The sequence below is a fragment of the Narcine bancroftii genome, chromosome 4 (assembly GCF_036971445.1).
Source record: "Narcine bancroftii isolate sNarBan1 chromosome 4, sNarBan1.hap1, whole genome shotgun sequence".
Taxonomy (NCBI): Eukaryota; Metazoa; Chordata; class Chondrichthyes; order Torpediniformes; family Narcinidae; genus Narcine; species Narcine bancroftii.
This window is the reverse complement of record NC_091472.1, coordinates 287271357-287287123: the sequence shown is the minus strand read 5'-3', so window position 1 is coordinate 287287123 and position 15767 is coordinate 287271357. Positions and strand designations below refer to the sequence as shown.

The following is a 15767-nucleotide window of genomic DNA, read 5'->3' as shown; positions in this document are numbered from 1 at the left end:
CTTTTTAATCTTAGCAGCATAACTAATAATTTGACCCCTCAAATATGTGTTCAAAGCATCCCATAAAACAACTTTTCAGTGGAAAAGTTAAACCTTTTTGGGAGAAAGTTGTAAAGTTTTTTGAGAGATTTGTTCAAAATTGATTTGCAATTGGATCCAATGATGTGTTTATTGGGTTATATGAATGTATTAAATGCAAGGTTACAAATGAATAAACTATATTTAGCTTTTGTACAATTAGGGTTAGCAGTAGCAAGAAAATGTATAGCTGTTACATTTAAAAATGAGTGTACAAAGATGGTACAATGAATTACAATCATGTCTATATTTGGTAAAAAATAACCTATAATTTGAGAAATAATTATTCTTTTTTTGTTAAAATGTGGAGTCTATATTTAGAATGTATGGCTATAGATCTTAAGTAAATGATTTGTATAAAGTTGGCACACCAAACAGTTAGTATTTAATACCTGTATATGTTTGTGTGTTTAAGGCTCCAGGGAGGGAGGGGAAATAGTTTAGTTTCATTTAGTTAAGGGAGAGGGGGAGGGTATTTTGTTTCTTTTGTATTTATGTTTTCAAAAAAAAAGTGGTTCAGTGTGAATGGCAAAAATGGCTTCTTTAACCAGTTCACGGAATGACAATTTACAGGTTAGCCAGTGTGGCCAGGCTTACGATATTATCAAATAGCAATAACATTTTAAATAACGTGTACTTAATGTACTACCTTCTGCTGGTATGTCTATATTATTAAAATTCAACTTATCTCCCTGTTTTCCCATTACAATTCATTTATCTTTTTCTCCGCAGAAGAAAATGTATCTAATGTTCACTGTTTGCTTTATAGGTTTTCAGATGATTTCCAAGAATATCTTAAATATTTAAACACAACATCTACTTCCCAAATCATTCTCCTTCAAGTGTACTCACGACATTCCTCATAAGGCTCATCAGAATAATCTCCACAATCATTATCTACGTCACACTTCCAGGATTGTGGAATGCAATGACCATTACTGCATTTAAACTGGCCGGGATGACAGGCTTTAGAAGCACAGGAAGCAGGATCCTCATCAGAGTTATCTGTGCAGTCATTCTCCCCATCACAATGCCAGGCGTCAGGAATACAGCGCTTGTTAGCACACTGCCACTGGTAGCTCTCACACTGGTGATTGACTATAAAACAGACATTAAGTCACATTGGATAAAATTCTTTTTTTTTTTCAGTTCAGTAATGCATTTGATATTGAAGAATCAATTTTCAGTCTGGCAGAAGTTGGAATGTGGGAACCAAAGAGATTTTAAATCTCAAGCACATTTCTGAAAATGGGCTCATGGTGAGAATGATGCCTTGACTGACAGATAGTGATCCGCAAAAATGATCAGCAACATTTGAACAGTGGATTGATCGCCAAACCTCAGAAATGGTGGTGAGAATGGAAGGAAGAAATGAAGCCATTAGACTCAGTCAGAAAGCCCTTCTATTTCTTGGAGGCACAACAAGCAAATTTCCATTCTGCAAGGAAACATGAATAAATAACATTACAACACAGTGCAGGCCCTTCAGCCCAAAGTTGTCCCAACCTATATAAACCTACACAAAAACCTTCCCTACCTCATAACCTTTTTTTTGTTTCATCTCTGTGTCTGTCTAGAGTCTTTTAAATTTATCCATTGTACCAGACTCCATCAACATCCCTGGCAATGCATTCCAAGCACCCACTACTCTCTGTGTAAAAAAAAAACTTATCCCTGACATCTCCCCTAAAACTTTCCTCCCCTCACCTTGTACAGATGTCCTCTGGTGAATGCTACTCTCACCCAAGAAAATGATGCTGGATGCCCACCCTATCAATGCCTCTCATAATCTTGTAGATCTCTACTAATCACTTCTTATCCTTTTTTGCTCTAAATTTAAAAAAGTCCCAGCTCTGTTAACCTTGCCTCATAAGACACATTCTCGAATCCAGGCAATATCCTTGAAAATCTCCTCTGTACCATAGCTTCCACATCCTTCCTGTGATGAGATGGCCAGAACTGAACACAATATTCCAAGTGTGGTCTCACCGGAGATTTATAGAAATGCAACATTGCCTCTCGACTCTTGAACTCAATCTCCTAACTAATTAAGGCATACCATAAGTCTTTTTAACTGCCCTAACCTGCGTGTCGACCCTTTGTTCTTCCACATTGTTAAGAATCCTGCCATTAACCATGTGCTCTGCCTTTAAGTGTGGACTTTCAATGTGCATAATTTCACACTTATTGAGATTGAACTCTATCTACTTCTTTTTCCTCCAAGTCTGCTCCTTTCCTATATCTTGTTGTAATGTTCGACGACCTTCTACATTATCCACAATACCAGAATTATTGACCCATCCCTCTACTACTTCGTCCAAGTCATTTATAAAAATCCAAAAGAGCAGGGGTCCCAGAACACATCCCTGTGCAACACCACTGGGCGCTGAGTTCCAGGCACAATACATTCTATCCACGGCTACCCTCCGCAGGCAAGGTTCCATGAATCCCGTGACTCATACTTTCACGGCTTTCTACCATGGGGGGAACTTGTCAAATGCCTTATTAACTACATCCACCACCCTACCTTCATCACTTTTTTGTTACCTTTTCAAAAAACTCAATTAGGCTCGTGAGGCATGACGTACCCCTCACAAAGCCTAAAAAGACCATAATTTTCTAAATGCTCATAAATCTTGTCCCTAACAATCCTCTCCAATACTTTTCCCACTACTGACAAGACTCACTGGTCCATAATTCCCAGGATTCTTCCTATTACCTTTTTCCAAACAAGGGTATCACATTTGCCATTCTCCAATCCTCCAACACCTCCCCTGTAAAGATCACGTCCAAAGCCCCAGCAATTTCTTCACTCACTTCCTGTAGAAAACACTCATCTGGTCCTGGGGACTTAACAATATTAATGTTTTTAAGAAGATCCAGCACTTTCTCTTTCTTAACCTCAACGTGCTCCAGCATATACGCTTGTTCTATGCTGACCTCATGTTGACCAAGTTCCCCCTCTCTGGTGAATACTGAAGCAAAGTATTCATTTAGGACTTTCCCTAAGGATATGTTGCATCCTTTATACTGAAGCAGTCCTACATTCTCTGTTGTCATACTTCTGTTCTTCATATATGTATAGAAAACCACAGGGTTTTCCTTAATCCTACTTCTCATGCCCCCTTCTAGCTCTCCTAAGTATTTTCTTAAGTTCCTTCCTGACTACCACATAATTCTCATCATCCTTCCTGTCTTTTTCTTCCTAAATATGTTTCCTACTTCCTTTCAACTGGATGCATTACTTGTTTTATCAACTACAGTTCCCTTATCCTACCATCTTTTCCCTGTCTTAGTGGGACAAATCTATCCAGAACCTCGCACAAACGGTTCCTAAACATCCTCGACATTTCTTCTGTCTCCCCCCCCCCCCACCACCCCAAGAACATCTGTTCCTAATTTACACTCCCCAGTTCCTGGCTAATCCTATCATAATTAGACCTTCCTCAATTTAACACATGACTATTTTGTCTACTCCTATCCTTGTCCATTGTTGTGGTAAAGGTCAGGGAGTTCTGGTCACTTTCACCAAAATGTTCTCCCACTGAAAGTCCATCACCTGAACAGGTTCATTACCCAGTACTGGATCCAGTATGGCCCCTCCTCTAGTCGCTGGTCCACACACTGTGCCAGAAATCCCTCTTGGATACACCTGACAAATTCTCCTCCATCTATCCTTCTTGTAGTAATGAGGTGCCAGTCAATATTTAAGAAGTTGAAGTATCCCACACAACAACCCTGTAGTTTCTGCACCTTTCATGAAGAATGCACAGGGGTAATATGACCAGAACAAGGTGGAAGGTATTAATTGCATGATTGGATTTGAATATTTGAGGAAAATGAGAAATTCCAGAAGTGGTTTAAACTCCAAAGAATCAGCTGGTGCAAAGCTGGGAACCTTATTTGAAAAAAAGGTATGGAGAGAGTTAAATGTGACAAAGCAGCAGGTGATCCAGGAGTTTGGGTGTAGTGGGGAATATTCTCAGTTTACATCAATTCCTTTACATAGTTTCAAACATTTGACTTTAGTTTTTGGTTTGGAATAGGCAAAAAGGACACAAATTGCAATGAAAGAGACAAAAGTAGTCATAGAGGCTTATTGACATTAACAGTTGAATTGACATGAAGAAATGCTTACTACAGAGGACAATGTCTTCATCTGATCCATCAACACAATCGTGAAAGCCATTGCACAAGAAGCCGGAGCTGGTGCAGGTACCATCATTGCACTGAAATTGTCCAAGTCTGCAGTAGCGGGCTGGACAGGTGATGGGCTCATCAGAGCCATCTCTACAATCTTTCTGTCCATCACATTTCCACCAAATTGGAATACACCTAGAAGAGATAAGGCAACAAAACTTTACAGTCTATATATGTATACACACACACAAACTAATTAGTTACAAGCAAGAAATACATTTTAATATTGGGAAAATAATGACCTGACAGAGATTTTTTATATCCTTTAGGCTCAGAAGTCCCAGAGGATTGGAGAAGAGCCAGTGTTGTTCACTTCTTTAAGAAAGTCAACAGGGACAAATCAGGTCATTATAGGCCGATAGGCCTTGCATCAGTAGTTGGGAAATTATTGGAGAAGGTTGTTTTGGACTGGATTTACTTGCATCCGGAAATGCATGGACATATTAGGGTTAGTCATCACGGCTTTGTGTGAGGGAGATTATATCTTTCAAATTTGATAAAGAGTTTTTGAGCAGTTGGCAAGATGATTGATGAGAGTAGGGAAGTGGAATTTGTCCAGATGAACTTTATTAAAGCATTCATCAAGATCTCTCATGGTCAGGTGATCCAAAAGATTATGGTGCATAGGATCCATGGAGACTTGGTAGAGTGGATTCAAAATGAGCTTGGCCATAAGACAATAAATAATGATGGAGGTTTCCTATTCTGACTGGAGAGCTATGACACCAGTGGTGCTTGCAGGGATTGGTGCCGGGATCTCTGTTTTTTTTTTTTGCAAAATATATAAATGACTTGGATAAAATGCAAGAGAGCTGATTATCAAGTTTGCAGATGGGATCTTGGGTGCAAGTCTACAGCACCCTGACAGTGATTGCAGAAGTGGATATGATGAAAAAGACAGCAGAGGGTATACTTGAATTTATTGGTCAAAGACTGAGTATAAAAGTCAGGAAACGTGCTCACTTCGGCAGCACCTTATACTAGAATTGGAACGATACAGAGAAGATTAACATGGCCCCTGCGCAAGGATGACAAAATAATTCGTGGTGTTCCATATTTTTTAAATAATTTTTTTTAAAAAGTTTGTAAACACAAAAGCTATAGATGCTGGAATCTGGTGCAAAGAATTGCTGAAGCACTCAGCCGGCCAGAATTAGTAGAGGCACTCAGCAGGCCAGATAGCATCCATGGGTAGAAAAGGTCAGTCAAAATAAAATTTAGGATGTCCTGTTGCAGCTCCATAAAACTTTAGTTATGCCCCATTTGGAATGTTGTGTACAGTTCTGATGGTTGCTTTACAGGAAGACATAACCCCAACCCACCAACATTCCTTTGCAACCGCTGCAACCGTGCCTGCCTGTCCCGCATCAGACTTGTCAGTCACCAACGAGCCTGCAGCAGATGTGGACATAGCCCTCCATAAAGCTTCGTCCGCGAAGCCAAACCAAAGATATATATATATATATATATATATATATATATATACACACATATATACACACACACACACACATATATATATATATATACACACACACACACATATATATATACATACACACACATATATATATATATACACACACACACACATATATATATATATACACACACACACATATATATATACACACACACACACGTATATATATATACACACACATATATTATATATATACATATATATATATATATACACACATATATACATATATATATACATATATATATATATATACATATATATATATATATATACACACACACATATATATATATACACATATACACACACATATATATATACATATATATATTTATATGTATGTATATATATGGAGGCTTTGGGAGTTCACCAAGATTTGACTGGATTAGAGAGTATTGATAAGAACAGTTTGGACAAATGGATTATTTTATTTGGAGCATTGGAAACTGAGAGGTGAAGTATATAAAATTATGTGAGGCACAGATGGAAAGAGATATTCAAAGACTTTCATACTAGAACACTGATTTAAGATGAGAGGGGGAAATATTTGTGAGGCAATTTTTTTTACTGAGAGCGGTAAGTGCATTGAACATATTGCCAAGGGAGGTGGCTGAAGCATATGTGATAATAACATTTAAGAGGTATTTACAGACATTTCAACAGGCAAGAAATAGAGGGATATTGATCATGAGCAAGAAGATGGGATTAGTTGAAATTGGCATCATGGTTGCCAAAGACATTATGGGATGAAGGGTCTGTTCCTCTACTGTTCCATGTTGTGTGAATTGCTGGAAACATGATCACATTAAATGTGAACTTATGATGATCACAGAACCATAGAAATCCAGCATTAGTTACCTTTCATTGTTTAAACATCTGTACTGCGTACTTGTGCACATGGGGAGACACTGAGTAGTACCGTCGAACTGCCTCAAGAAGTTATCTGGACATTCACATGTATAGCTTTGACCTCCTGCAGCTATCAGGCACAAATGGGAGCAGCCACCATTATTTGTGCCACAAGGATTGATGGCTGGAATGAGAATAGGTATAAAAACAATTGTGAGAACCAGAATGTATTTCAATGTCATTCAAGGTAGCAGAATTATACAATGGGGTTGCACTCCAAGATTAAATGACTGAAAAGAGGAAATAAGCAAACCTTCTGCAAGTCTTGAGCTAAATCTCAATGTAATAATTTTATTTTACAAAACAGCAGTTATTCAGTTTTCCTTTTGAAGTTTAATCTCATGTTTGTTGTGAATTATCTTGTTTTGCAAATGCTACAGAAAGAAGGAAAAGGCACAACACCACTTGATTCTTGACTAAGGATATTCTGAAGGCAATCAATAAAGGAGCTTTTACTGAGAAGCAGTAGACTTACAGGAGTGTAATATTTCCATTTGTGCCTCCAAGCTCATCCAATGTACAATTGGACTGAAAATTACATCTACATAAATCAACAGACCAACAACAACTTGACTCTCTACCACTTTAGATCACTGACATCAATGAAACAATCAAATCATAAAAATGAAAATTTCCAAAATCAATGAAGCCATGTTACAAGTTACATGCGTTCCATGTAGGTTTTTTTTAAAAAAACGATACAGCACGGTTGAAGGTCCTTCCAGCCCACGAACCCTGTGCTGCCCAATGATATATTAACCTACCAACACCGTACATTATTGAAGGTGGGAGGAAACTAAAGCACCCAGAGAAAACCCACACAGGTCACTGGCAAAACGTACAAATTCCTTACAGACAGCACTGAGTTCAAACCTGGGTCACTGGCACTGTAGTATTCTAAAATATAGGTAAAGTTCATTCGACATAGAGATCTAATCATTCCAATTTTTTTTTATTTGCAGTATAACACAGTTTCTATGAGAGGTAAGAGGTGCTGCATTTTACATTTACCTATGGGTTGTCTGTATGGATGATATACAAGGATATCAATGGGGCTGTGTGTGGTATTCACCAAAAGCACTCGATTTTCCCCTGTGTATTTATTTGCTTTCTCCACTGATTTTGTATTCCAGTCAGTCCAATATATCGTATCTTCAAACAGGCTAATAGCAAATGGATGACTCAGGGTCCCATCAAGTACCGTATGCCGATGCTTTCCATCCAGATTGGAAAATCTATCAAACAGAAAAGCTATTTACACTTCAATGGTGAGGTGAAACGATAAACACTATCTTGATTTCTTGACTGTCATTTCACAGAACATAGAAATCTGCAGCACAGTCCAGGACCTTCAGCCCACAGTGCTGCACCGACCTAATAGCCTACTCTAACAACTGCCTAGAATTTCCCTACTCCATAACCGTCCATTTCATCGAAATTTAATTCTTCTCAGAAAAGGTTTTGAAAGTATTTGTCTGTAGTAGTCAATATTGATTGTGTTCATGTGGTGCAACATGTGACTGAGTTTATCCCAATCTTTCATGAGCAAACATTGTTCTGCAGAATGGAATGTGAGGGGGGGCTCTGCAGCTGAGGGTCCAGTGCATGCGGCAGGCTGCTGGAGACTTGAGGCGAGGAACCCGCGGAAGCTGAGCTGCAGGAGACTGCTGTCGGGAGACTCATGCCGGCCTGCAGACTGGCTTGAAACTGGCTGGAGGGGTATCAGAACCAGGATGCGAGGAGGTGCAGAGATCACTGAGGGTTCCTGATCGTGTCAGAGGTTCCAAGCTGGAGCTTGAGTTGCCAATGGTTTGGACTGGGCTCTGTGTGGCATTGGATGCTAATCTACAGACACTCGGTGAGTCTTTTGCTTCTTTTTCTCTGACTGTAAGAGGCGCTTAGGCAATTCCTGCCGGTGGCGAATCTGTCTGCTTTACAGCAGGCAAAAGCAATTTCATGTAATATGACACTGTTTTATTACTATGACAATAAATTGAATCTTGAAACATAATAGTTTTTAAAAAGCATTGGTGTCACAAAGAAACCATGTTTAGATAATTAAAGCTTCAAAATTTTCACTCATGTATTTAATAACATAGAATTTAATTCATAGTTAAATGGGGTGTTTGTGGGCAAAGGTTTATAGATAATTTACCAATTTTTGATGACCAACTGAACAGAGTGAAGCAATAACTTCCAAAATAAACAAGTCAAAAACAGCAAGATCATAGGAATTGTATTAAAAGTTTTGGTTATGTGAAAGCATTTTGATTTAAACATAATAAGTAACCTTCAATAAATAATTAATTTTGAGTTTTGAAGCCTTTTTGTAGTATTAGTTAAATTCAAAGCTGAGTTACAATATCACGACAGGATCACCATATTGCACATTGCCTTCAAACCAACACCCCATTAGTGTATTCTAATGAGAAAAGGTACGAGAATATAGCCACACTAGAAAATGAGAAAGCACAATTTACATTCTCCAAAAAAGATGTTCATATGGGAACTATTGTAAAACTCTGATAATTGTTTGGGTGTCTTGATGGCTTGACATCTGGTGCACTGGGGGCCTCAGAAGATTGATTATCGTGTTACATCTTAAAAAGAGGTGAATTAGAAATGTGTTGAAATGTAAATTGGAAATAGCATCCAATAGTCTTGAAAATCTGCTTGCTAGATTCAGGGAGATTTAATGCATTTCTTTAGAAAATGTTTGAAATTCTCCATTTTCTTAGGGAAAGTATCATATGTACTTACTCAATGTAATTCAGATGGGCATCAGTCCAATACAGTTTGTCATTTGTATAGTCAATAGTCAATCCATTTGGCCATTCCAATTTTGTTGTAATAATCGCGGACATATTTCTACCATCCATACCCATGCGACCAATGTAGGCTTGATCACCCCAGTCAGTCCAGAAAATATATCTGCAAAATGTTTTAAAAAATGAAATACGTAAATGAAGCTAACTATTCTAACAAATTAGATTCTGCCTTAACACATTGCAGTATATGGCATTACTGGAATTTCAATCTGTGAATAATATCAATGCATAAGAATATTTGTAACAAATAAAGGTGGTCATATTTTAACAAGATATATTCTTGAGCATGGGAATACAAGACTAAGATTACAATTAGATCAGATCTAACTTTATTGAATTGTAGAACAAGCTTGAGAGACTGTTTCTGCTCTTATCCAAATGTTTGTAACCAGCAAATTGTATATTGTGATCTTCTTTGATAATTTTCTCTTAATCCTAAATTAGCTTAATCAAAGGCAATTTAAATTGTAGATTGATGCTATGGTTTAAAACTCCAAATTTTTAAAATAAAACCATTTTTATCTCTTTCAAACCTGAGTTACTGCCTTTAAAAATCAATGTATTTTTAAAAAAATGCAAAGTATTAAGAGAAACTATTAGCCCAAATATTTCAGTAATGATAGGGAAACAAATGGATCTCTTGGTTACTTCACCATGAAACTGACTGTGATTTGGTGATTTCTGTACACTAATAATTTACTGGTAATACATAAACCATATGGAAGCTGAATTGCTTATAACCTCCAGTCTAGTCACAGAAAATCATTTAAATTGATCTGAATGCAAGTTTTCCAGGTTTCAAATTAGTCCAATCAAATACTTCTGTGCTATAGATTTTAGTAACTCAGTGATTCCTGTCAGTCAATTTGATGACACCACAAGGGATCATGTTCAAATAACTTAGCTAAGCAACTTGGCCAGCGTGGATGAGTTGAGTTTGAGGGCCTATTTCAGTACTGTATAAACTATGCCAGTAATGAACATAAGAAGAGTAAATGGTCTCTTCTCCAAGATCTTTGTGGGAAGCGTTCTTAAAGGTCACAATGAGTGTTAACCAGATTATTTTTTTTCTTCATTGATGCTGATTGTACTGTTGTTTTCCCCATGCAAAGAAGAGCTGGTTTCTGGAATAAGCTGCTAGAAGAAATGATGGAGGTAGGAATGGCAATAATATTCAAGAGGCATTTGGAGAGGTCATTGAATGAGCAGGGCATTGAGGGATATGGAATTAGTGCAGGCAAAGGGATTAGCATAGATAGGCAGCATGGTTGGTAATAGATACAGAGGACTGAAGGCACAGTTTCTACGTTGACCAAGTCTATGATGATGGTTCCTGACAGATCCGGTGTTCCATGTCTTGCAAATGGGTTTTGTTAGAATAGTTTTCCCATAAGGGCACAGTTTTCATGGAATCACTAATTGCTCCAAAGGCAAAAACTTCACCTTTTGATTTATAATTTACTGGTCACTTACCCATATCTTGGATAAACCACAATGGCACGTGGGTTCTCAAAGCAATAGGTGCCATTTGTGTCCACACAGTGCTCTGCCAGCTTTTTCCGAAATCGTCCATCAAGTTCAGCAACATTGAGGCAATTTATAAAATGATCAACCCAGTACAATTTCCTAAGCAATGAAAAAAAAATCACAATTAACATGCAAAAGTTCATTGTTTTCTAATAAAAATCCACATAAAATTTGTTTCTATAAATAGTCTTAAAAAAATATAATTTTCAAGGTTATGGGATTCAAGCCAGGCAGTTCAGGCTCTGAATGCCTTTGCAAAAACTTTGCAGAATGCCAAAAGAGACTTCACAAGTAGGTGTTAATTGGACATGTTGTGGAGTAATGGATTATTGTTTTGGAAAGCAACAGGATAAGCTGGCAAGATTTTGGGAAAAAAAAACATTTTGAAGATGGGTTTGAGTTCTTAGATCAGCCTGGTCAAAGTCCTTGTGGTCTATACAAGAGGAGATGGCTGGCTGCATAATATTTCACTTGAAATAAGAGAAACAAATAAGAACTCTGTGGTGATCTGAAAATCATCTGGAGAACCCTGATGGGGCAAGTTTCTTCTGAAAGACACTGACGTGGCTGATCGGAAGGAATCAGTTTGTGTCCAATGAGCAACAAATCTCTCTCTGAAAACCGACAAGAACCTTCCTGAGTGCTAACTATTTACCTTTCAAGCACCAGAACCTAGTGAAATTCATAAGTGTTAAATTCTGTGCACAGTATAAGAATTGCCTGTAACCAGTGAACTTAGAGGAGTGAGAAGTGAGACTAGACTGTGAACCAAAGAACTTTTCTGAATTTACACACACATTACATACACGTGCGCTTAGAATTAGAAAGGGGTTAATAGTAATAAGTTAAAGTTTGATCCTGTTTTATGTTTAAAGAAAATTAAAAGTAACCATTTGTCTTTGTGAATTTCTATTGCAGCTGGACTTTGGGGTCTTCTGGGCCCATAACATTGCCAGTACTGTAATCAGATAACGAGAAAGGTGGAATAAAGAGAGATCAGATAGAACAGAAGAGAAAGAGAGAGAGGTAGGGAAGTGGAGAAAGCAGAAAAATTCAATGGGAAGTTCCTCCAGTAGATTGTGTTTGGCTTCAGATCCCAGCATCTGTAGTTTCCTTTCCATCTGCAGTAACCTTGATTTTTCGTGCTGCATCATACCCTACTCTCCCCACCCCCCAAAATTAAACAATATTTTGGTTACTTCTAGACAAGCAAGATATTCCTCAGTCAGAATATAAACATACTCCAAGGTTCAAAGCATGAGAAAATACTCCCTTGTTTTAATTTAGACAGACAGCACAGTAACAGACCTTTCCAGCCCACCAGCCCATGCTGTCCAAATACCTCAATTAACCTACACCCCTGTATATTTTGAAGGGTGGGAGGAAACTGGAGCGCCCTGGAAAAATCCATGCAAATGGGGAGAACATACAAACTCCTTACAGACATCACTGGATTCGAACCCAGGTCACTGGCACCATAATAACATTGCACTAACATCTATGCTAAGTGTGCCTTTTTCATTCAACTGCATGGATGCTTCAAGCAATGTTTCAATGAATTATTATTTCACATTTCAGAATCAATATAAATAATGTAACTATATCAATGCTGCTCTGTAATAAATCCATTTGCACGTCCTTTTGGATTCACATTTGTCTCCAGATACATTTTCGAATTTGTTTCAAATTCAATGATCACATGCTCCAATTGTAGAGCCATTTTATGGTGTAGCAGTTTAAAACAATTAACAACATAGCATCCACGTGCTCTTCAAATGATAGGTTATCTTACCTTCCAACCCAATCAACGGCTAGACCTTCTACTCCGTGTATATCATGGTTAATGACAGTCTCCTTTTTGGTTTCATTCAGAAACATTCGCTCTATAACTCTTTGTCCCATATCAATCCAGTACAATCTTTGTTCCACTCTATCAAAGTCTAATGCCCCCACATTGATTAACCCTTGTTGAACGAGAGTATAAGATTTTCCATCAACAGAAAAATTACGTATGTAGTAGCGATTACTGAAGAGGAGATAAGGAGTAATGTTACTGTTTTGGCGGCAACTTTTTCCATCAGGTTCTCGAAGATAACCTGGGGCACATTTGCAAATGTATGAACCCTCCGTATTTTCACAAATCTGACTACAAACACTTGGTGTTTCATTGCATTCATCAAAATCTTTACAAGTCTGTCCATCATCAATGAGTTGATATCCAGGATGACAAGAGCAGAAGAAACTTGTCAATGTATTGGTGCAAATGTGCAAGCAGTGATTCAGCATAGGGTTAGCGCACTCGTCAACACCTGTGGTATGAGAAAAAGAAATATTAACAAGTCATGTTTCAAATGCCTTCCTTTAGATACTCTATTTATCCACTGCTGATAAAATTAAAATGACTTGTTAATAATGTGCCACTGGAAAACTTAATCCATTTGTGCACTTTTTGATTATTAATTATTCTTGCGTGATGTTTATTGCATTTTCATTTTAAAAAATACAAATCCTCTAAGGTGCCTTGAAGCAGCAACTTCAGTGTTGCAGGGCACTAGAACCAATTAAATTCCCGCCTAAAAACAATATTACCTGAAATCTATTGCTTCTTATTATAATTTCATAAAATCCAAATGCTATTTGTACTTAGAATATCCCATCAAATTTGTAGTATAGATTCTCATCAATGCTTGAACAATTCCAGCATGAATGAAATAGGCAAAGAACAGAATACATACCACATGTTTTCTCATCACTATAATCTGAACAATCCTCCACTTGGTTGCACACTTTGGCACTTTCAATACAAACTCCATTGTTGCATTTGAAATGTTGTGGAGGGCATGTTGGCTCTGAGGTGAGACACTGATGTATCATCTCATCAGATCTATCTCCACAATCATTATCACCATCGCAGACCCATAACTGTGAAATGCAGCGGCCATTCTGACAGGTAAACTGGGGCTGAGCACAAGACTGGTAAGAACATTCTCGCTCATCACTTGCATCACCACAGTCATTCCTACGGTCACACCTGTGGTTGAAGGCAAACAATTAATTTTGGAAACATCATCCTCAATAATCAAAGAGATGGTACTAAATTATATTAGATCAGAACTAGCCTACGTCTTTATACATTGTTTGCCTAGGCATCTCTCGAGAACATTCAACTTTGCTGTGGTATAATAGACATTCTGAATTGAAGTGAGACAAATGAGGTTAAAAGGCACTGCTGATTTCCAATCTGAGCACCTAATCATCTAATGCAACTAGATGCTGAACTTCCTAAAGGAAAGACCGTAGTCCATCTGGACTGGCCACACTATCAGGCTGAGCACTGGTGTGCCTCAGGGCTGTGCACTCAGCCCACTTCTGTTTACGCTGCTGACTCAAGACTGCAATGCCAGGTCCAGTTTCAACAGAGTTCCCAAGTTTACAGATGATACAGCAGCAAAAATGATGAGTCTCGTTACTGAGAGAAAAAAATGGGAAAAACGTGAAATGGTGCGAGAACCACAACCAAGGTCTCAATGTGGGTAAAATGAAGAAGATGGTCGTGGACTTCAGGAGGATGGCCTTTATGAATAAAGTTTATTTTGGGGGAAAAAACTACTTCAGTAAGTATTCCTCTTTCGTCGTAAAGTCAGAATTGAGGATTCTTGTGGTTGATTGCACATCACTCAATTCCTTTCATAGCTGCTCACAAAAAACAGCAGCTCATCCCTAAGGTCAGGTCAACTTTCTAGCATGGCCTGAAAAGTGGCAAATAACATTTGTACCACCCAAGAGCTGGTCAATAAGCAACTCCAATTTGGGAACGGTCACTTACCTATCCTGGGCATTCCACAGCATTACCACTGCACATTAACATTTTTGGTTTCAATATTGTCTAGACATCTCACAATAAAAGATACTCTGCTTTGTATCTTGAATTGAGTGGCTCATAGCCTCACTCCCCTCCTACATCTACATGACATGTCAAGATTACAATCATATCATATCTCTGTCTAGTCAAATTTATCTACAATAATTCTGACAAAGCTCATCTTCATCCAGAACAGAGCAGCTTAATTAGACCTCCATCCACCATCTTACTTCCCCCTTTAGTAACATAATGACCTAAATAACATCTACAAAATCCATTGTAGTTACTTACATTCTAAATCATGCCTCAAGCTTACAGCCTTTATTACTAAGGAAGCAGTTTCCATGCCAGGACACATACTATCCTGACTTGTTAATATCTCAATGTTCTTTCATCACACAGGAGTCAAATGCTACATATCCCATCCAAAAGCAAAAAGTAGATATATTTTCACTGGATTAACTAAAACTGTTGAAGTAAATATCGTATTACCATCCTCTCAACAACAATTAATTTGTAGGATTGGGAATAAAATTATCCTGGCACCCCATTAAAAACAAAAATTATTTGCCATTATTAACCCAAAGCATGCATAACTACTGAATCAAACACTGAAAACATTAACATTAAAAAAATTTGTGATGTACAAAATATTTTAGAATGAAAAAGCACAATGCAAAATCATCTTTAAAGAATTTCCCTAATTGTAACTAATTATAGAAACTTAAACAACAAAGTAACTCAAGGGAAGTATTTTATTGAAAATTATTTTTCATGGTGAACACTACATAGAAGAAAAAAACCACTAAAGTAGTCTGAATTGTGTTAACATTCAGAATGATCACCGAGAGGGACACATGATTCAATACTCCACATA

At 37.7% G+C, this 15767-nt stretch overlaps 1 protein-coding gene and 1 non-coding gene across 2 annotated transcripts in view; one reads left to right on the top strand and one right to left on the bottom strand.

Moving 5' to 3' along the window:
- The window catches only part of lrp2a (low density lipoprotein receptor-related protein 2a), a 246552-nt gene that overhangs the window by 63300 nt on the left and 167485 nt on the right, over positions 1-15767 (bottom strand). Inside the window, exons 49-56 of the mRNA XM_069936227.1 lie at positions 13764-14059; positions 12821-13337; positions 10975-11127; positions 9434-9604; positions 7685-7908; positions 6623-6797; positions 4217-4413; positions 931-1176 (exon numbers count right to left, since the gene is read on the bottom strand). Coding sequence (XP_069792328.1) covers positions 931-1176; positions 4217-4413; positions 6623-6797; positions 7685-7908; positions 9434-9604; positions 10975-11127; positions 12821-13337; positions 13764-14059 — 1979 coding nt within the window. The remainder of the gene's footprint in view (positions 1-930; positions 1177-4216; positions 4414-6622; positions 6798-7684; positions 7909-9433; positions 9605-10974; positions 11128-12820; positions 13338-13763; positions 14060-15767) is intronic.
- Positions 5234-5339, top strand: LOC138762544 (U6 spliceosomal RNA). Its single transcript, XR_011356951.1, has one exon. It is a non-coding gene; the product is annotated as a U6 spliceosomal RNA (small nuclear RNA).